Source organism: Rana temporaria, chromosome 3 (genome assembly GCF_905171775.1).
Source record: "Rana temporaria chromosome 3, aRanTem1.1, whole genome shotgun sequence".
In the NCBI taxonomy this organism is placed as follows: Eukaryota; Metazoa; Chordata; class Amphibia; order Anura; family Ranidae; genus Rana; species Rana temporaria.
Genome location: NC_053491.1, coordinates 210,754,551 through 210,778,692, shown reverse-complemented (window position 1 = coordinate 210,778,692; position 24,142 = coordinate 210,754,551). Strand labels below are relative to the sequence as shown.

Sequence of the window (24,142 nt, the reverse complement as noted above, 5' to 3'; positions counted from 1 at the left end):
CAAACCGATCGTGTGTACAGGGCTTGAGACTACCAGCTAAATAGGGTTTGTTAGATAATTGAAGAAATTAAGGTGCCAGATTAACACCAATAACTTGGCGGCATCTGAAAGTGTTCTCCAATTTTGATCAATGATCTTTTTCTCATTGAAGTTTATTATTCTGTGCTTTTATATATAACTCATGAAATATGCCTAACAAAACTGCTTTTACTCCTGTTTAGATCATTTTAAATATAGGACTAAGCAGTGACCTTGAAATTTAGGAAATATTATCTCTAATTTTGATCTCCAGTGTAGGTCCCCCCTCTAACTAAATCAATATGCTAAACAGAAAAGGAGAGGACTCCCCCTAGAGAATTGGAATCACTTGGGATTTATAAAGCATTAGTCATTTCTCCACCGGAGGGGTGAGTCTACATACCAGAAAAAGGAAAGACTAATATTATTAATGGTAGAATTAAGCCCGTACACACGATCCGAAAATCGTACGAAAAATGCCGCTTTCAAAACGATCGTACGATAATCGGATCGTTAATACAGAGCTTTCGAGAGCCGATCAGGACAGTTCATCCGATTTTATTGTATCGAACCAGACTTTTCACAGGAATTTTTTTTCGTACAATGCCAGATCGTACGATTTTCGTTTAATCAGTACAGCTGTCGTTCGAAAATGCAATACAAATGCATTACAATACATGACAGCACTTCCGATTTTTTATTCTGCCGTACGAGAATTTTCATGACTTTTAGTAAACTCATCAGATTCGACGTGAGATTAGCATACAAAAAAAAACGAACGATCATTCGTCCGATAATCGGATCGTGTGTACCGGGCATTACCCAGAGAAGCAGGTATAAAGGGATGTTTATGCAGTATCAAAATTGAATCAGTTTACTAGACACAGAATATTGTAAAATGTATCAAACTTCCAGCTGTCACCAAATAACAATGTTGTTAGTTAATAAAGTTATTTGGTGACAGGTGGAAGTTTGATACATTTTACAATATTCTGTGTCCAACAAACTGATTCAATTTTGATACTGCATAAATCTCGTGGGTCACTTTATACCTGCTCCTCTGGAAAATTCTCCCAATAATAAATTTAGTCCCCCCTCTAAGTAAGTAGTCATCTATTTTATGAAATGCCCAAGAAATTAATGCTATATTTTCTGTGTGAGTTTTTCATAAAATGTGTCAATTTCTTAACTAATTTGTTTTGTAGAAACTGGATCTTCTATGACAGCAACTTGTATAGGACTTGGTAATTCGTTGACACCTCCTGCAGGACAAGCAGGGAAGCCGGTTCCAGGATATAATGGTGCGTAATTGTAAAAGTAAATAATTACTTCCTTTGCCACATTTCCCATTCACCAATAAAACATTGTCTTATTTATATAATTAATCCTTCAACAATCAATGTCAGCCAATGGAAAGTCTGTGCAGACCTTTAGTGGTCAAGCCCAAACGAGAGAGGGGAAACATTGGTGTATGCAGGGACCTGTGGGGCAGCATACATATGTATTTACCACAAAAAGCGAGTTTGTCCTGGGGCATGGCCAGCCATAAAGGTCTACACAGGAAGAGATGGCAGTGAAGTCATAACTCTCTTGATCTGCATACTTATTCCAGGACAGTGACTTTCTAGGTAGAGAAACTGGCAATGAGGATGATGACTGGATAGCAACAGTATATCTGCCCTTATGCCATGTCTTCAAAGCTTAAAGTGTTCCTAAACCCACAACCGTAAAATCCTTCTGTATATGCAGTAAAGCATGCTTGTTATACTCTGTGGAGGTGGGGGTTAATCCTCTGCATTGTGTAAAAAGGCTGTTTGTTCCTGTCTTCTCTGATCCTCTCCTTCTTCCGGTGTCCACAAACCATCTTCTGGTAGAACAAAGCTTTTGGGGGGAAAGCTGCACATGCTCAGATTGGTGTCTATTGCTAGAGAGAGGTTTTTTTTGGGAGTGCATGTGATTATCACAGGGCCAATCAGCACTGTCCAGACAGAAGGTCAGGGGTCCTGCCCCATTGGACAGTCAGAGTGGAATGAAATCTCCTCCTACAAGCTTTAACCAGACACTCATAGAAGTCACAGGACTGCTCTAACTGATGATGAAAAAAGTTTTTAGCAGTTTATATTGACTAGGGCTGGGTTCACACTAGTGTGAAATGGATGCCGATTTCCCTGCATCCAATTCACATGACAGGAGACTGTGACCGACTCTCAATGGAGCAGGTCCACACATCTCTGGGGTGGCTGCGGAGAAGATTGCACAGGGGTCCTGTGCATCTTTGGCTCCATTTCAGGTCCGAAATCAGGCAAAAATTTGGGCCCATTTCATCCCTGAAACAGAGAACAGTGATGCACCGGACCCCTGCTGTGAGCCGAACCCGCACAAAGTGTGAACCCTGCCTAAAACAATTGCATTTACATGTTCTGTGTACTGTGGTAGACTATATATAGTGAATCCTGGGTTAAGTAATAAATAGATATGGAAAAAAACACCACTAAATTCAGTTAAATATTTTTTTAAAGCCCAACTGTAGCTTCCCCATAAGCTATACAAATAAAGTTACGTCCACTACAAAAATAAGTGTTTTGTACGTCCGCTTAAAAGTCCTATAGCCAGCAGGTTATGCACCTAAAAATGGCAACACTTTGGGGTTGATTTATTAAAACTGGAGTGCAAAATCTGGTGTAGCTGTACATAGAAATCGGCTTCCAGTTTTTTTGTCATAGCTTAATGGAACTAGCTGAAGTTAGAAGCTCATAGGCTATACCATGCACAGCTGCACCAGATTTTTAGTAAATCAACCCCTTTGTGTGAGAGCAGTGGTCTTATTACGGTGGTCTGACATGTCCCCTGCTGAGTCCATACACACTGCTGTAATGTGTATGGAGTGCGAGCCTTGCTAATTCCAGAACTGTACTGATAAACCTGCTGATGAACCCACTGGCTGAACGATGAATGACAAAAAGAAGAAAAAATAACTTGCGTGCATAGGTGGCATGTCAGAATGTCAGACCACTTTGCTCACACAGACTGATACAGTCTATCTTCTAATCATATGGATTTTGTGCTGGTTCTGTGAAAGCATTTAAAAAAATTACACAACGGAGCGCATGCGCGGGGTCTAGCTGCACGGTAATGCGGCACTAGAGCTCCGCTCCGTGGGGTGGATGGATCGCGGGTGACATCAATTTTTAATCACCGCACATCACCGGGAGCTGCAGGATACAATCCCTGGAGGTGAGGAGAAGCCTCTCGTACCAAAATGGTACTCGGGGGAGCGAGAAATAAGGCTAAAACTAATCCTGTCAGCGCAGCACAGCAGCCAAAGGGCTCTTTGAAAAAGGCGCCATTCACCTCAGGCACCTCAGGGACAAGCGCTGCAGGGAACAGCAAACAGCGCTTGTCACAAGGGAAAAAGGCATCAGCATCCTTCAGTGTACTGAGCACTGATAGTGAAGAAGAAAATATGTCTTCATTAGCGCAATTACCCACAATTAATGACACTGTTCCCTCAGAGATACTGAAACAATTTGAGAGAATGCTCAATAAGGCACTGCAACGCACCTCAGAGCAGATTACCACAAACCTGACTAAAGAAATTAGAGACCTAGGGAACCGTACTGAAACTCTGGAGGCAAAAATGGATGAAATAGAAGTATACACACAGGATTGTCAGTCAGAAATAGATATGTTGAAGGAAGAAAACATGGAACTTAATAGTAAATTGGAAGATTTTGAAAATCGCGCCAGAAGGTCGAATTTAAGGTTTAGGGGTCTTTCAGAGTCAGTTCTTGACCTCTCAGGTACCATCACGGCGTTATGTCAGGAATTAGTACCAGGACTTGATGTACAGAGACTGGAATTCGATAGGATTCACAGAGCATTAGCCCCTAAAAAATCGGATGGCCCCCCTAGGGACATAATAGCAAAATTCCATTATTACAGGTCAAAGGAACAGGTTATGGAAGCAGCAAGGGCAAAAGGTAACCTCTCATTTCAAGGTCATACTTTTCAAGTATTTGCTGACTTATCGCAACTGACTATCACCAAAAGGCGCGCTATGAAACCACTTTTAATGGAACTGCAACAACGCAATATCAAATACCAATGGGGGTTCCCCTTTTCATTAAGATTTACGTTTCAGGGTACTAAAATAGTGTGTAGAACGCCCGACCAACTGCATCAAGCCCTAATTGATCTAAAGATCATTGACAGCAGTAATACACACAGCTCCTCACGCAGACGCACAGCATCAGCATCATCCCGCAATGGTACCACTTCACTTGAGAAGAATAATGGCATACACCATACAAACAAGCGCGGACGGTATGTACCTCAGCCCCAAGATCAGGAAGATACTATGGATTGAACACTCTCTGGATGACTTTACCTTTATGCTTAATTTCTCTTATGCTCATAAGACTGCTTAGTGTGATGAAGAGAAGACGAACAGAATATACAATAAGACAATTTTTAGTTTTATTGGGTTTTTTTCATTTTTTCATTTTTTCATCTTTTCATTTTTATTTAACTTTTTATTAATTGTCTCTTTTTAGTCGATTCTACTTTTTCTCTTTTGCTCTAATTGAATCTTTATTTTTATTTTTATTTTTATCATCCTTTGAGGATCAAATGATCCACTCCACCTTCCTCTAATTTTGCTCCACAATTCTAGTCTATTGCTTGGATGATTGTTTGGGATTTTTATTTTTTATTTTTTATTTCTCTTTCTCCATTATAATCTTTTAGTACATAACATTCCTATATAATACTTCCTCCTGTATTGTGCTCCTTTTCCTCCCTCATGCCAATTGGCGGGGCAGGCGGAGGAGTGAGGCGTAGCAGCCAGATGTGCCAGTAGTAAGACACTCCATACGTCTGAGGGCACCTACTGTTTCTTATCCTTTAAGACACGTTCATACTGTTCCCTCTCATGTTTTAATAGCACGTTTTGCTTCTAATTGAGTGACAGTTCCAGAAATATAGAATCCGTTAGGATTAATTATATGTTATATAGCTGCATCATCTGTTATATGGTTGAGTTGAAAGTTCTGCTCCCACATGTACTATAGAATAACATGATAGATCCTGAGTGGGTATATTACACAGATATATTTGACCTTTTTATGTGTATGGCACTCAGGATGACTTCTTTCCTTTTTTTTTTTTTCTCTTTCTTACACTTCCTCTTTCATCTCCCACGTGTATATTTCCTTAGTTAAGTTTCGCAAAGGGTATTTTGACCCGGTATACACTTTTTCACTCACTTCTTAGATACAGGGTCCTTAGTTGTGTCTCATTTGTAATAGCAATAAGGCTAGACTAGGTATTAACATTCTTTGTAGGTGAACACTTGTACATACACCCGACGGTCTTCCACCTCACGGAAACCACTTGTGCTCCTTAATGATCCTCTCGGTTCCACGCACTACTTTGCGGGGAATTGACGGGATCCCCTTTCCCCCTGACAGGGGCAGTTTTGCCCTGTCACGGGTAAACAAGATGGACATTATTGATCTGATGTTGGATATATATTTTTTAACTTTTTTTGTGTTTTCTTCCCCTTTCAAGGTTAACTACCCTACTGTCTTCTTTCCTTTTTTCATCCCTAAGTCTGCAGGGATTGGGTCGGTCAGTTGTACTTTGGTTTGCAATGGTAAGGTGAGCAATGAGGTAAAGCTGTCATGGCACCATTAAACGTACTATCATTGAATGTGCAGGGCTTCAATGTACCACAAAAAAGAACTAAGGCATTTAGATCGTTCCAGGCTAAAAAAGCACATATAGTTTGTTTGCAAGAGACCCACTTCACCACAAGCACAACTCCTAAATATTTTAATCCCTCATACCCTCAGGTTTATACTGCCTCAGCCTCAGTTAAAAAACGGGGCACGCTAATTGGATTTCATCGTACTACTCCTTTCACTTTACGAGCTGAAATTAAGGACCCGCAGGGTAGATACCTCATATTAATGGGACAGGTACTCGACACGGAAGTTACAATAGTTTCCTATTATGCCCCAAATCTTAACCCGGTACCATTTTTATCACATCTATTTCAAACGATTAACGCACACAAAAGGGGGACTCTTATCATTTGTGGGGACTCTAATCAAGTCCTTCTTCCATTTCTGGATAAGTCTCCCTATGTTCCACCTAAACGTAAGGATACAGGCTCCCTTTCCGCTTTATTGGCTAAAAATAACTTGGTAGATACTTGGAGAGAACATAATCCCACTAAAAGAAATTATACACACTTTTCTCACCCGCATCAATCATTTAGTAGAATTGACCACATATTTGTGACAATTGGAATGGCTCCAGAAATATTAGGCTCCAGTATAGTGCCCATCCCTTGGTCGGATCATGATGCAGTATTTACTACAATAGCATCTACTATCCCGAAGAATCGTGATCCTACATGGTACTTACCTGAAATAATCCTAAAACACCCTGCTCATTGCCCAGTGATTAAACAGGCACTGAAAGAATATCTCGATATCAATTCTAGCCCAGATATATCTCCGATTACCCTATGGGAAGCTCACAAGCCGGTTCTCAGAGGAGTATTCCAACGACAAATAGGAATCTTAAAAAGAGAAAGGATTTTGATGGCGAATAAACTAGAAGCGGAATATAATGCAGCATTTCAGGCCCTTCAAATTCACCACTCTCATGCGAATCGATCGCGACTAGATAAAGCGCGCATAGAATATGATCTGTTCTTAACTGACGCAGCAATTAGGACTCTCAATAGATCAAGACATAATTTCTATAAACATGCTAACAAGCCAGGAGCATATTTAGCCAATGCCCTTAATAAACTCGATAAAAATTATAAACCCATAAAATTAAAAATAGCTAATCAAAAGTATTCCAGTAATCCTCTTAAGATTGTACAAAAATTTAGGTCACACTTAAAGTCCCTTTACACGGAATCCACAGAATTTAATACTTCGGAAGCAAACACTTTCTTTGCTCATGTAGACCTTCCACAATTAAGTCAAATACAGAAATTACAATTGGAAGAACCTATAAAGACAGATGAGGTTGCATTGGCCATTCATGAACTGAAGCTCAATAAAAGACCGGGGCCTGATGGGTTCTCGGCGAACTATCTTAAAACATTTTCTGACTTATTATCACCTAGATTAGCTGAGGCTTTCAATAACTTGTTAGAACAGAAAACATTTAGACCTGAATCCTTGTTGGCAACGGTCTGCATGATTCCTAAACCGCATTCAGATGACACGCTTTGCATAAATTATAGGCCCATATCTATGCTCAACGTGGACATTAAATTATTAGGTAAAATTTTGGCTACTCGTTTAAACGGTTTTATAGGTAATCTCATAAATCGTGATCAGGTAGGCTTTATGCCCTCAAGACAAGCAGGTGATAATGTCCGCAGAGCATGTCTTTTAGCGCACATAGCTAAAAAAAGGAGAATACCGGCATGTTTCCTTTCTTTGGATATCAGACAGGCGTTTGATTCTGTGTCCTGGACATACTTAGAGTTTACGCTAAAGAAATGGGGCTTTGGTCCTAACTATATTAATTGGATTTTGGCTTTATATAATAATCCGAGAGCGTATGTTAAGTATGCGGGGTACAGGTCTGACGTGTTTGAGGTCAGAAGAGGAACGCGTCAAGGTTGCCCACTATCCCCGTTATTGTTTGCCCTTCTTATAGAGCCACTTGCACAAAAAATTAGATCTGACCCTACTATATTAGGCATAGAGTTAGGGGGATATAAACACAAACTATGCATGTTTGCAGACGACATACTTCTATTTCTTTCATCACCTCAAGTCACCGGTCCGAATCTTATCCCAATACTAACTAAATTCGCATCGTTTTCAGGTCTGGCTATTAACCCTAAGAAATGCGTAGCTCTAAATATATCTCTTTCAGCCACGGAATTAAGTGCAGCAAAAGTAGGTCTACCGTTTCTTTGGTCTGAAAAAAGTATCCCTTATTTAGGAACACAAGTTACAGCAAATGTAGCTGACTTGTTCACTTATAACTATCCACCACTCCTGAAACAAGTAACGAAATTGATTGGGTTTTGGTCCCAGCTCCCATTATCCTGGATGGGTAAGATTAATGCAATCAAGATGACGATATTGCCAAAATTTTTATATTATTTCAGAGTGCTTCCGTGTCCGATACCGGCTTATTTTTTGAGGGCATTACAAAAAAGAATATCAACCTTTATATGGGGTACATCTAGACCCAGATTAAAAATGCAAATCTTGTATCTCCCTAGAACACGGGGAGGGCTAGGGGTACCAAATTTTACGAATTATTATAGGGCAGCGCAAATATCCACCCTGGCTAAGTACCACGCTAAAAAGGAAACACCACTATGGGTGGCTATTGAAGCAACTGAATGTGATCCCATTCCTATAGCGAATTTGTTATGGATTCCTCCCAGATTGCGTAGGAAAATTGATAACCCCATTATTAGGCACTCCCTAGCAATATGGGATAACTATAAATCTAAATATTCCTTGGTGTCCCCTCATAACCCGCTGTTATCCTTTTACAAAAACCCAACATTCTATCCGGCATGGATCTATCCTAATACATTTAAGGCATGGGTTAGGAAGGACTGTATTTATATTTATAATTTTTTGGACTCTTCGGGTGTTATGTCATTCCCTGCAATTTGTAAAAAATATGATATCCCTTCATCTGAATTATTTAGATACCTTCAAATTAAAAATTTTGTTGAAACCCAGGTAACATCCATGACGCAGACTAGTCAAAAAACCCCCTTCGAATACATTTGTAAAGATAATCCGCATACCAGAGGGGTGATTTCGACAATATATATACAGTCATTATCCATTGATACTTATACAAAATTACCTTATGCACTGAAATGGGAGATCGATTTGGGTAAGGAACTAAGTACTTCGGAATGGTGCCAAATATGGCGGAATACTAAGTTGGCCTCCTTGAATGTTTTAGCGCAGGAAACGAACTACAAGGTGATATCTAGATGGTACCTAGTACCGAACAGAATCGCTAAATTTGCCTTAGATTATGATGGTCATTGTTTTCGAGATTGTAATTCTGAGGGTACATACTTTCATATTTGGTGGACGTGTCCGATAATAAAGAAATTTTGGGCAAAAATTTTTAAGATAGTGAACGCACTAACTGACTCGAACATACCCCCAGAACCCAAAATGGCACTACTAAATCTGAAGCCCGACATCTTAACACATGCACAATTTAGACTACTGATACATCTTTTTACGGCAGCTAAGCAGACCATAGCGAAAGCCTGGAAGACATCACGTATCTCAACAACTGAAACGATGAGCAGAATGAATGTGGCCATGACACATGCTAAAATGGATGCATTAGATACGGATACGCTCACCAGGTTTGAATTGCTATGGGCTCCATGGATACAATATGTATTTCCAGATCATTTTAATGAACATGTGTTGCTGCCATGGTAGCTTTTCTTCATGATCATAACAGCTGTAAGTCTCCACTTTGGTATAGAATAAAGGCCCATCCCTGCAGACTTTCTTTCCTGTCCCTTTCCCAACTTCCTATTCCCCTTCTTTATTTTTTCTTCTTGTTACCCCTTTTTCGGTCTGATTATTATAAGATGGTTCAACTATGGACTTACCATTGGCTTTGAGAAGGCTAGGAATTCTAGACTTTATTTACAGATAGTTGATATTGTTATCTTAAATAAGGCAGTATTTTTTATATAATTTACGCATCAGTCAATGTCACAGCTAATATGTAATTGATACGTAGTTGTAATAGTTGCTGATACTGTTACAAATTGTTAATGAAATGTGACTTGCTATTAGTTGTTTATTGTAACGTATCTGGAGATGATTGCAAATGTTAGTTTTGCGACATACTAGCCATCGTTATACTGTAACACATGTATACTTCATGTTTAATTTACTTTAAGCCTAATAAAGATAAATTTGACACGGAAAAAAATTACACAACACTTAGGGCCAGATTCACAGAATAAATACGCCGGAGTATCTACTGATACTCCGGCGTATTTTCAAATTTGCCGCGTCGTATCTTTAGTTTGAATCCTCAAACCAAGATACGACGGCTTTTGGCTTCGATCCGACAGGCGTACGGCTTCGTACGCCTTCGGATTGTAGGTGTAATACTTTGGCGCCCGCTGGGTGGAGTTTGCGTCGTTTTCTGCGTTGGGTATGCTAATTAGCTGTTTACGGCGATTCACGAAGGTACGCGCGGCAGTCGCATTCTCTTACGTCGTCGCAAGTCGGCTTTTCCCGGCGTATAGTTAAAGCTGCTATTTCTTGGCCTATCTTTAGACTTTCCGGGTCAGATTCACGTAGCGCAGCGGATCTATAGATCCGCTCGTTCTACATGAATTAAGATCCGCTCCCGCAAGTTTAGGAGGCAAGTGGCTAATTCACAAACAACTTACCTCCAAACTTGCGACGGCGGATCCTAAATCCCCCGGCGGAATTCAAATTCCGCGGCTAGGGGAGTGTACTATTTAAATCAGGCGCGTTCCCGCGCCGATTTAAATGCGCAGGCGCCGTCCGGGGAATTTCCCGGCGTGCATTGCTCCCACTGACGTCGCTAGGACGTCAGTGGTTGCGACGCTTACGTAAACGACGTCCGTTTGTATTCGAGAACGACTTACGCAAACGACGTTAAATTTAAATTCGACGCGGGAACGTCGGCTATACTTAACATTGGCTGCGCCTGATAAAAGAAGGGGTAAGTACGGGGGCGCATGCGCGGCGCGAGACGGGACGGATGCAGAGAGAGTGAGCTCCGTCTGCCCGACTGAACCAGGCATAGATCCCGGGGCTATCTAACGGCGAAAATCGCCCAAAATTTCTCCATCACCCCTGCGGAACAACGTGAATGCCCTCTGGCAACAAGAGGCGAAATCGCCGCTCTCCACACCACTTTACCAGCTTCTTGCTGGAACAGGAGAGAAAGATGTCCCAAGATGGCGCCGGCCCACACGCGGCCTCCTCCAGCTCCTCACAGGCCCCTGCCCTGCCTTCACCATACAGTGAGTACTCCCAGCCATTATCTAAGGCTGATCTGGATGCCAGCTTAACTGCTGTATATGAGAAATTAGTGGGCAAGTTTGAGCAGGAGATACACAAATCCACCAGCGCCCTCTCACAAGAAATAGCTCATTTAGGAGGCCGCACTGACATACTGGAAACCAAACATGACGAACTAGCTCTCGCACACAATGATCTGAGGAAAGATTATGAACTTCTAGCAGATAGTTTCTCTTTCATGCAGGCACACATGGAGGATTTGGACAATAGAAATCGTCGCAATAATATAAGAGTGCGTGGTGTCCCTGAATCGATCACCGATCTTACCCAGGCCATTAACACACTATTCCACAACTTAGTACCAGACAAACCAATATCTGCATTTGCCTGCGACAGATTGCACAGAGCTTTACGCCCTAAACCGACTCCTGACAAGCCTCCTAGAGATATAATTATGTGCCTTAAAGACTATCTCACCAAAGAGGACATAATGAGGGCCTCCAGGAACACCCCAAATATTAATTTAGACGGAGTCAGACTACAAATCTACCCAGACATCTCCCCTGCAACTCTGGATCGCAGACGCAGGATGAAGGAGGTTACCAGTGTCCTCCAATCCGCCAGAATAAAATACAGATGGGGTTTTCCATTCAAACTGTCCATAATGCACAACGGATCCACGTACACTGTGTACAATGTAATAGAAGGAAAAGACCTACTGATCAAACTAGGTCTCTTAGAGCAAGAACCCCAACAGCGCTTTCCTGCGACCCCAAGATCATCTCCCATCTGGTCGACCCCGTCCTCAAGACGCAACCACAGAGATCAGAGGAGATGGATGCAGCACCCTATTCACAACCAGGCTCCATAGTCTGCTCCAACTACCACAGTCCTGTTCTATTCTAGAAGCTCTACTGGACCTTCGTCCTTCCATGCCTACACCTTGGCCGTGACTGCACATGAAAACCCCTCTCCCCTCCCCTTCTCCATTTCCCCCCCCCCTTTTTTTTTTTTTTTTTTTCTTCTCTATTTTTACAGATACTTCTTCGGTGTGAGGAAACGTCCTGAATCATTACCTTGGGGACTCCCTCCTGCTGACCAGACCTTGGTAATGAACAACATAACTAATCTGCCTAATGACTGAGAACTACGCCTACTTACCAGCTGTGAATCTACTCTACACCTCCGTGGCTCACTCTGAACTTGGTTGTGAGTCACTCTACTTCTCAGGTCTGCTCCCTTTGCCAGCAATGGCTTCCTGATCCATTCTCCCATGGTTCCCCCCTCACAGACTTCCTACCCATCCTAGCTGGCGTCCCCCCTACATCCCCTAAGTGCCACCTGGCACCTTTCACGTCAGTTTCCCAATGGGGCATCTCCTTTACCCTACCACCACTCCTTGCCTCCCCCCCCCCCTGATATCCCTCCCTGCATCCTATAGCACACCGTTGATAAACACGGCCAGGTGCTCCCTTCCTTCCCCTCACCCCTATTTTTCAATGAGGTTGCCCTTATGGGCCTTATATTATACATAATTGTTCCTGGTGTTCCATGATATAATATTGTGATGTTTGTTTATACTCATATATATATTCGGCTGAAACTAATACTTACCTATTATTGTCAGTTCATTTATTCTCACCCTATTCGCCTGGTTCATCCGCCGTTGTTGGATTGTCCCCCGATCCCCCTGTGTGGTTTGCGGTCTGGCCCTAGACATGGGTTTGTCCGCTGACCTCGCCGGTGGATTTTGGACATATTTGTCCACTGTTCTTTTATTGATAGTACTAGGGGTCCCCCCTTTCCCTAGTCCCCTTCACTGGCACTTTTTATCAGCCAGCTTAATTGCCTTTTTGGCATTCCTTTATATAAGAGAAATCTCAGGAAGACTTTATTTTGTGTTGATATTTTTTCTCCATTTCAGTGCAATGTTCTTCTCATTGATCATATCGATACATACTATGTTTAATATTTCTGTATACTGTTCTCCCACCAACAATTACTTGCATAGACTGCTCTTTCATTATCTGATGATTATAAATGTATATATTTTGGGTTGTTCTCACGTCCCAGTCCCCCCCCCCCCCCAAGTCCATGACATCATCACTATACGCCTACAACCCCCCCCTCCAACTTAATGGGTCTCAAAATATTCTCTCATAACGTCCAGGGCTTTAACTCCCCTAATAAGCGCAAAAAGGCCTTTAGACACTACAAAAGATTGGGCGCTGATATTATTTTAATGCAAGAAACCCACTTCGCTACTGCTAACCACCCCCAATACTTCGATAAAACTTTTAATCAGCTTTATTACACCACATTCTCTAATAAATCACGTGGAGTCGCAATCTTTATAAAGAATACTGTTATATTTGAAATACACTCTGTTTTTAAAGACGTAGAGAGCCGATTCATTATTTTAAAGGGCAGTATTAACCGTCGCAATATAACCATTGCTTCATTATACGCCCCTAATGAAGCACAAACCTCTTTTTTCACTAAATTTTTTGACACACTTGACCTCTTCACCTCCCCCCACATGATCATTGGTGGGGACTTTAATCTAGCGGCACACCCCACACTTGACAGAAACAGAACATCCCCTTCCTCAAAAGCATTTACTAAAACCATAAATAAAATTCTAAACAAATCCCAATTGATAGACACATGGAGAGCCCACAACATTGGCATCAGAGGCTATACACATTACTCTTTCCCCCACGACTGCTTTGCCAGATTAGACTATGTATTCTGCACCCCTATCCTTTTGGCCAATTCCTCCAAAGCGTCCATTCACCCCTGCCCTTGGTCTGACCACAACATTGCAGCCTTCGAGACATCCCACATCGGACTTGCTCCAACCACATTCAACTGGCGTCTTAATGACTCCCTCCTTTCTGACCCAACTACTTACCAACAGATTAGAACCCACATTGAAAATTATTTTCAAGAAAATATCCCTGGAAATGCTCTCCCATCTTCCACCTGGGCTGCTCACAAAGCGGTCCTGAGAGGCCACATTATCAGTATAGCGGCGGCAAAACATAGATCCAAACTCACAGACATAAAGTGTCTCACCAGAGAATTGAATGCTCTATACAATAAGATTAACTCCTCCCCCTCCAAATCCTTAACGGATCTTATCTACTCTAAACGTCAGACCCTTTATACTCTCCTCTCCGAGGACACAGAAAAATCACTCAGATTCTCTAAAGCAAAATTTTTGCTTCATGGTAATTCTGCATCCGCAATGTTTGCCCGCAAACTAAATCAAGATGCCAAACCCCCTCACGTTTTTAAACTAAGAGACCCAATGTGAAATATGGTTACCCACCCTCAAGATGTCCTACAAACCTTCACTACATTTTACAAAAACCTTCTCTCTGGCCCCCAATCTCACCCAAAAGTTTCGGCCATGGATTGGCTGAATTCTTTACATCTCCCTAAACTAAACGAGGCCCAATCCTCCTCATTAAATGACCCATGCTCAGAGACAGAAATTGCAGACTTAATAAAATCCATTAAAACTTCAACGGCCCCTGGCCCAGATGGTTTTTCAGCCACCTATTATAAAAAATACTCCGCCCTACTTGTACCTAGTCTTACTCGTCTCTTTAACTATGTACTTCAGGGAGGCTACTTTCCAGAAGAAATGTTGCTAGCAAACCTATCCTTAATTCCCAAACCCCAAAAAGACCATTCCCTTCCCCAGAATTATCGTCCAATCTCAGTCCTAAACAACGATCTCAAACTATTCGGTAGACTACTTGCTAACAGACTCTCCTCAGTAATCACTTCACTCATCCACGTTGACCAAACGGGTTTCATCCCAGGACGACAAATCGTCGACAACATTAGATTAGTCACTAACGTTATACAAGACGCCAACCTTCGGTCCCACCCCTTATGCCTTCTCAGTCTCGACATCCACAAGGCCTTCGATAGCGTTAACTGGTCCTACCTCAACCACCTTCTCCCTAAATTCGGCATTTCACAAAAATTCATCCATGGCTTTAACGCTTTATACCACTTCCCTAAAACCAGAATCAAAATCCCCGGCAGTAATTCCGACTTCTTCCCTCTTAGCAGAGGTACTAGACAAGGTTGCCCCCTATCCCCCCTCCTCTTTGCTCTAGCCATTGAGCCTCTTGCCCATGCTATCAGGTCAAATCCAGATATCCAAGGTTACCTTAAAAACTCCCACCAATATAAACTAAGTCTATATGCAGACGATGCCCTTGTGTTCTTAACAAACCCACACACCTCCATCCCGAATCTCCTCTCCGTTCTCAACAAATTTCACAAACTTTCTGGCCTATCCATTAGCACCAACAAGTGCTCCATTCTCCCTATCAATTGCCCCCCCAATCTTACGAACCTATTGAAACAAAACTTCAATTTTATATGGTCCCCCACCTCTTTTAAATACCTCGGGGTCAACATAACATCCTCTCACAACCAACTCTACAAATCCAACTATCTCCCCCTGTTTTCAAAGATCAGCGCTTTACTCAAAGTTTGGTCCTCATATCATATTTCCTATCTAGGTAGAATATGTGCCTTTAGGATGACTATACTACCCAAGCTTTTATACTTCTTTAGGGCACTGCCAATTAATGTCCCCAAAACCCGTTTAGAATCTCTACAAAGAGAAATCAATAAATTCATATGGTGTGGCAAAAAGCCTAGATGCAGCTACTCTCTCATGCACCGTTCCCAGACCAGTGGTGGCCTTGGCCTACCAAACATATGGCACTACTATTTAGCAGCTAAACTAGCACAAATAGCCCAGTGGTTCTCCCCAGATGCAAATATCCCCTGGCTCCGTTTTGAAATATCCTCGATTCAGCCCTTGTATCTTAAAGGGATTCTGTGGTCTGGGGTAGCACACTCCCAAACTCTTTCCAAAAAAAACTCTATAGTTGCTCAGATGTTTCAGACATGGAGAAGGATTAATGTTAATCTACTCCTCTCCTCCTCTACCCCTCCCCTCGCATCATACATAGGTGACCCCAGATTTTCATCTTCCCCCACAGACATGTCTACTTTCAATAAGTGGATTGCAGAGGGTCTTACCACTCTCAAATCACTCACCTCTAACTCATCTTTTCTCCCCTTCTCTACACTGCAGACCAGACATAATTTCCCTCCCTCCGCCTTGCCTCAATACACACAAATTCATACATTTTATACCAAATACTTCTCCACGTGCATTTCCCCTCCTAGCACCTTATTCGAACATATCTGCATATCCAACCCCAGAGACAAAGGCCTAATATCCTATCTCTACAAATATCTCAACTCCATGCACCAACCTGAAAAATCAAGCCCCATGGAGCGTTGGGAACTCGAGCTCAACTGCTCCTTCTCTGTAGACCAGTGGTTGGTCATGACAGATAACTTAAGGAAAAGTAACCGTGCTGCAGCCTTCAGGGAGACCCCCTTAAAGATCTTCACCAGGTGGTACATGACCCCTGCTAAAATTCACTCCTTTTACCCCAATGTCCCCTCGAACTGCTTTAGAGGCTGCTCTGACGTTGGCAATTACTTTCACATATTCTGGGAATGTAATAGATTACAACATATATGGCAAGCAGTTGTAGACAGTCTAGAGACCTCTCTTAAGAAAAAAATTACTCTTACCCCTCATGTTTGTCTATTGTTTGCCACGGTCCCTGATGTCCCCACCCCTTGTAATAGATTGATCCACTCCCTTATCAGCGCGGTACAATGGATGATTGCATGCAACTGGAAATCACAGTCCCTCCCATGGCCTCAAGTCGTTTCCAGAATGGAATCCATCAAACTCTCTGAACGTATCCACCACACCCTATTCGATAGCATGCATATTTTTACTAGTAAATGGCTCTACTGGTCAACAACTTCTATATAATTTTCTCTATAATCTCCTTTCACATGCAGCACTTCTAAATCAACATATCTACCCTCCCCCATGATAATACTGACTTAGAGCATTCTATATTGATTTACCCTGCTGTTCTCTGCTGCATATTTGATCTCCTTTGTCTTAAGTATACAAATTGTTGTTCTCCTCCTTGTCATACTCTCTATATGTCATCCCCTTGATCATTGTCTCCATCTTATTACCCCCCTAATTGCTGATCCCTTACACACTGCACTGTATTGTACTGTTTTATTACCTGTCTTCCAAATAAAACTTTTTCGTAAACAAAAAAAAAAGAAGGGGTAAGTATACGATGGTAAACCGCTACGGAAACGACGTAAGAACACTGCGACGGGTCCGTGTACGTTCGTGAATTTGCGTATCTCGCTGATTTACATATTATTTATCGTAAATCAGCAGGAACGCCCCCGGCGCCATTTTTAAATTGAAAAAAAGATCCGACAGTGTAACACATTGTAACACTGTCGGATCTAGCCCTATCTATGCGTAACTGATTCTATGAATCAGGCGCATAGATAGGACCAGTTTACGTCAGAGATACGATGGTGTATCTGTAGATACACCGTCGTATCTCTTTGTGAATCTGGCCCTCCATGTTTAAAGTATGTCCGTCGTTCCCGCGTCAAATTTTTTTTTTGCGTAAGTCGCCCGTGAATAGGAACTCACGTCGACGTTCAAAAAAACACGTCGGTGCGACGTCATTTTGCGCAAAGCACGGCGGGAAATTTTAAAACGGAGCATGCGCAGTACGTTCGGCGCCGGAACGCGCCTAATTTAAATGATCCACGCCCCATTTGAATTAGGCAGGCTTGCGCCGGAGGGATTTACGCTACACCGCCGCAACTTTACAGGCAAGTGCTTTGTGAATCAAGCACTTGCCCGTAAAACTTGCGGCGGTGTAACGTAAATGCGATACGTTACGCCACCGCAAATGTCTGTGAATCTGGCCCATGATGCTTATTTTTGGATCCAACTTGACTTATGGGCTATAAATCTAAAATGAATACACAATACACTCGTTTCTGAAATCCTGTTTTTAGTTAAGGTGTATTATTTCTGTTTTTGTTTCTCCCCTTGGAAATGTTTAAAGGCTTTCTTTTACAATATGAAATTGTTTGCCAATGCTTGGTATTAATTCAAATGCTAAGGAAAGTTCAATGTACCTCTGTGCCTTTTTTGTACTTAAGGCACCATGCTATATTAAGAGAGCGGTGAGACAGAGTCTTTTATCTTTAAACACCCGTCTTTCATACAGTATTTCTTTGTGGGAAAGCTTTAGAAAGTGTTGAGTTTATACAGAAGGTGCTGTTCACAGCTTTGAAGAGATTTGATATGCAGAACATCTATTATCTGCACTGAGATGAGCCCAAAGCTGTGAATAACATTTGGCAAGTGTGAACGTGAACTGTAAAGTCAGGTCTTCTGAAATGTGATCTTATTTTTAAACTTTTTAACACTGAAATGGTGATGTGTTTGGCATGCCCTCGTTTTTTTTTTATAGCCCCCTTCTTCATGCAAATATTTGGTTTTACAAGTGGTGGGACTACCAGGGTCACAAGTGCTATCAGGCCCTGGCGTTCTGCCACTGCCGGGGGGGCCAGCAGGGTTGCTTGCCACAGAGCTCTGAGCTTAGCGCACCTCTCTTATACAGCCCAGAGCCTGCACTCACAGCTCCTCCTCCCTCCCACAGAAAGTGTGAATGATCAGATTCAGCTGCTTAGCTTTACACTTTCCGCAGTGCACACAGGAGGAGAAGGAGCAGATCAGCTGTCTCCTCTCCCATCTCTGCGAGGGAGGGGAAACTGGCAGTGCAGTGCAGGCTCTGAGCTGCATGAAAGACAATCTCAGCATTGATGAGCATTAATAGGTGGCAAAAAAAGAGAAAAGAAAAGAGGGCGCACCGACCTATTGTGATACCATATAAAAGGGTTTTATTACATATATTAAAACAATGGTTATACTCACAAAATTTGTTGTAAAATGCGCTTTGACAAACAGTACAACTGGTACGCAGCAACGCCAGAAGAACACGGTGACAACACGGATCAAGTAGTATCTGACCGGTGGTATGGCTAACGCGTTTCAGGGGCGTACCCCTTTCCTCAGAGCCTTGGTGGTCTGTAGTTGCTCGTTGAATATACCCTGTAATTGGACCACATTATCCTATAGCAGGAAATACCAGAGCGCAGGAGAATTTTTTGTTTGCCACTGATAGGTGGCACTGATGGGCATTGATGAGCACTGATAGGCTGCACTGATAGGCAGCATTAATGAGCACCGATAGGTGGAATTTATGGGCACTGATAGGCGGCATTGATGAGCACTGATGGGTGGCACTAATAGGCTACACTGATAATCAGGGCACTGATGATCAGTGCTCTGATTAACAGTGTAAACAATGTACCGACGGTCTTGCCGATCAATGGCTCTCCTTTCCTCACACAGACTCGGCTTGGGAGGAAAGAACTGACGATAACCGGCAAGTCTGTTTACATGTGATCAACTGATCACATGGTAAAGGGCCACTGTTGTTGACCCTTTACTTGACCTGTGATCAGCTGTGCCTGAAGGACACAGCAGTCACAGTGTGCTGGATGTGCCCCGAGAGGGCGCACGGGAGGCAGGGTTCTGGGACAATGTTCATGGATGTCCTCCCAAAATTGTAAGCCCAGCGTGTGGATAGAAGGGGGAGGGGAGGTAAGGGCTACTTTTCTTATTTATTTATTGACATGTTCGTATATTTACCCTTTCAGATTTGTGAATGTAGTACAATGAATAAAAAAACACACTAGTATAGTAATAAAAAAAAAAAATACTTTGCTTCCATTCAATCCAGTAGGGCCACTAACATCTGTAAGCATCAGAAAATCCTGGAGATGACAATTTCTAGGCACATTCACTAGTCTTCCCTAGACAAGGCTCTAAAGGTCTTTTTTGGTCTATGGTGTGTATTGAAAGGGGGCTCCGAGTTTTAAATAGTTCCAAAAAAATAAAGGGCTGTAACGGTTTTGAGACAATGTGACCATCTGTGGTAAGGTCATAAAAATTATTGTATGCAGGAAAGACATAGCCATAGTCGGTGTACAAAAGCGCATATGCATACACAGAAGTGATTATCTTAAAACTACTATACTTAACAGCATAACAACTAATATCACGTTCTTTGTAAATCAATAATGAATATAGACCCGTACTACAACCTTCTTCACACTTCAATGGTGCCCCCTTTGTGTCCTCATCTGCCCCTGGTAGCCGCTGTCCACCTAGGATGAATGATGTAATTTAGTCCACTTCCTGTGAGGGCAGTTTTTCAAAAGCATCATTATAATGCCTGGGCTCACAGTACAATGCTGTGGTTATTATGTCAGCATGAAAGCTGCTTTATGTAACAGTAAAAACCTCATGAAACACATGTTGGAGAGGAGGAAGGTCCTTGCTTTTCACATGACTGGCTAGAAGATCTTTAGACTTATTAATGAATAATGCATGTGTATACGAAGTGTTTGGCGGGGATATAGGAGTCACAGTAGTCACATGTTTAGTTATAAAATACTGCACCAGCCCATCTTAAGAGAAAGTTCCATGTACCCATGTCTGAAGGTCAGTCCTGATGTTCTGCAAAGTGGGGTAAAGTTCAAAGTTCATGTCCTTAGGGAGGGGAATCCCCGAATATCTGATAGCATTCAGATGTGCCTAGCATAAGAGAATTTTGAGTAATGAAAGATTGATGGCTTCCGATTTCTAAATGGGTAATTCTGAAATTTGAGAGTGTACCATAGTCCCTGAATTCAAATATGAGATTAAGGAGGGAGACCTCTGGAGAAGAGATTAGCTCTGAGGATTTGTAAGAATGGTTCCAGGGTCAAAAAGAAAAAAAATGGATTATAAGAGACCACACTGTTGAGTCCCAATATTAGTGGAGATTATATCAGGTAGCACGCCCGTTCACAGACAAAGTAGAATGAGAAAAGACCAGTTGACCCTGTCAAATGCCTTTCCGTGTTTGTATAGAGGAGGAGGCAGAGAACATCCCTCGACAGGCTGAGGCATATTATATTTTGCTTCTCTAGTGGACATGAAGCCCTCTTGGTCTAAATGAATTATTTTGTGCATATGAGGTAGGAAATATCTTGGTGTCTATGTTCAATCAAGAGATTGGCCTGTATTTGGCACATGCCAAGAGATATTTTCCCTTTTTAGGGGGGGTAATTGTGGTATGTGTGGGCAAAAGATTTAGGAGGGATGGTATGGTCCTCCTCTAATACATTGATATCTGAAAGGAAGTGCAGCGAGTATGTATGAAAAAGTTGTATAAGGGTAAGGCCATCGGGGGGTGGGGCTTTCTTGTCTTAGTTTGTTTAATGGTGTGATGAGTTCTAAATTAGGGTAAAGTAATGGGATCTCTAGATGAGTTATGGTTGTTCACCTAGGAAAGGAAGGTTACAAGTGCTTAGGTATGCTGTCCAAGGATGTGTTCCAAGCAAGATTTGAATTGGTGGCTGAGTATGTGGTAAATAGTATAGTGAGAGGGTGAGTAGAATTCTTTAAGGCTGGGTTCACATCATCCGTGTGAATAGTGGAAAAATGGATATTACCGCGCTTATCAAAGGAGGGGAAACAGAGAGGGGAAGAAAGGGGGAGGGGAAATGAAAGTGATGAGAAGTGGAGGTACAGCTGCGGCACTGGAAGGTGTATCAAACCATAAGCAATTGAAAATGGGGAGGGTAGTGCTGCGCTAATCAGTGGTGAATGGATAAGTGAATAAACAGGTGGGGGAGGGGAATGAAAGTAGGTGTAATTGAAATGAGGAGTAATATAGCCCAAATGGCATCAGCATAAAAATAAATATAAATGATCAGTGAACAATAACAGTAATGGTGCAAATCATATAACTACACAGGTTCCTCTTAATGTGATGAAATACACTATAAGTAATGGTGCAAAAAAATCCCAGGTAACTGTGCTAAGTGACACTCCTATATTGGTGATAAACAGTCCATCAACAGAGTTTGAAAAATATTAGCAAAAAGTATAAGTAAGATTTCAAAAGTCCAAGAAAGCAAAAGTGCAAGTGTAGGTCCGCAATATGGAGTGAGAGGAAAATGGGTATCCAGTGATCCTTTTAGGGTAAGTAAGGATGTCCCCTTACCTTACTGCTGTAAGGTAACAGCATATAGATCCAACCACATTAGATGGTTCACTCGATGGGCTCTGATCCAACAACGGCAGGTCCTCCTTGGAGTTCTCGTCCCAGATTGGTCAGTTTCTCGCCCCAAAGAAATAAAGCATCGATGGTGTGATACCGTTTTAAAAATTTTAATTCTCAAAGAAAATAGACAGGGGTACTCACATAATCCAAAATACAATTGAGCATGTAAAAAAGAGGGGCAATCTGTCGCCAACGTCACCTCCGATACCTCTCAGTGGACTGAGAGGTATCGGAGGTGACGTTGGCGACAGATTGCCCCTCTTTTTTACATGCTCAATTGTATTTTGGATTATGTGAGTACCCCTGTCTATTTTCTTTGAGAATTAAAATTTTTAAAACGGTATCACACCATCGATGCTTTATTTCTTTGGCGCGAGAAACTGACCAATCTGGGACGAGAACTCCAAGGAGGACCTGCCGTTGTTGGATCAGAGCCCATCGAGTGAACCATCTAATGTGGTTGGATCTATATGCTGTTACCTTACAGCAGTAAGGTAAGGGGACATCCTTACTTACCCTAAAAGGATCACTGGATACCCATTTTCCTCTCACTCCATATTGCGGACCTACACTTGCACTTTTGCTTTCTTGGACTTTTGAAATCTTACTTATACTTTTTGCTAATATTTTTCAAACTCTGTTGATGGACTGTTTATCACCAATATAGGAGTGTCACTTAGCACAGTTACCTGGGATTTTTTTGCACCATTACTTATAGTGTATTTCATCACATTAAGAGGAACCTGTGTAGTTATATGATTTGCACCATTACTGTTATTGTTCACTGATCATTTATATTTATTTTTATGCTGATGCCATTTGGGCTATATTACTCCTCATTTCAATTACACCTACTTTCATTCCCCTCCCCCACCTGTTTATTCACTTATCCATTCACCACTGATTAGCGCAGCACTACCCTCCCCATTTTCATCCGTGTGAATAGGATGCGGGTTTCCCTGCATTCAATTCACATGTCAGGAGTTTGTGATCGGCTCTTTATGGAGCCATTTCACACATCTCCGGAGCCGCTCCAGAGCAAATTGCACAGGAGTTCATTCATTTAATTTAGCCCAAAATTATAATTAGTCAGTGTCCAGGCAGGTAGGTGTGGAGTACAGCTACAAGAAGTACATTTTTTACACCTTAAGTGAGCATGTGTACACACAGGGGCAGGTTAGGGGGCGGAAGCACAGCTCACATCAGGAGCCGGGTCTACCTGCAGTTGACAAGTAAGATCCCCCAGGCTGTAAATTGTGAACCTTTATCCTGAGGCACCTGGGGCCGCTGCTGATGCTATTGCACTCCCCCTAGGGCCACCCCTGATGCTAGAACCATGGGAATCCACCTGTACACCTGTACACTGCCCCTGCCTCACTAGACACTGCTGGGTTTGGCCTTATGCTGCATACACACGATTTGGAAATTCCGACAAGAAAAGTCAGATGTGAGCTTTTGGTTGGAAATTCTGACCGTGTGTATGCTCCATCAGACTTTTGCTGTCGGAAATGTCCACCAACAAAAGATTGAGAGCAGGTTCTCTATCTTTCCGCCAGAAAAAATTCCTATCGGAATACGCGCATGCTCGTAATCAAGCAGAAGAGCCGAACTGCCTATTGAACTTCATTGATCTCGGCTCCTCGTACGTCTTGTACGTCACCACATTCTTGACGGTCGGAATTTCCGACAAGATTTGTGTGACCGTGTGTATGCAACACAAGTTTGAGCCAATATTCCGTCAGAAAAAATCCACGGTTTTCTTGTCGGAATTTATGATTGTGTGTACGTGGCATTAGAGAAGAAACCAAGGTTCGGTCTGCTGGGTGAGAGTTTGCAGCTGCTTCTTTGAGCACTCTATCTGCTGTCTACCTCGCTCCCTCCTCCCCCTCCCTCCCACACATTGCTCGGCCATACTTGGCCCCCACTTTATGGGGGGTGGAC

At 42.3% G+C, this 24,142-nt stretch overlaps 1 protein-coding gene across 2 annotated transcripts in view; it reads left to right on the top strand.

Moving 5' to 3' along the window:
* The window catches only part of ACSS3 (acyl-CoA synthetase short chain family member 3), a 165,716-nt gene that overhangs the window by 125,974 nt on the left and 15,600 nt on the right, over positions 1-24,142 (top strand). For both annotated transcript variants that reach the window (XM_040344201.1, XM_040344203.1), the window contains one exon: positions 1,224-1,319. In XM_040344201.1, the coding sequence (XP_040200135.1) occupies positions 1,224-1,319 (96 nt within the window). The remainder of the gene's footprint in view (positions 1-1,223; positions 1,320-24,142) is intronic.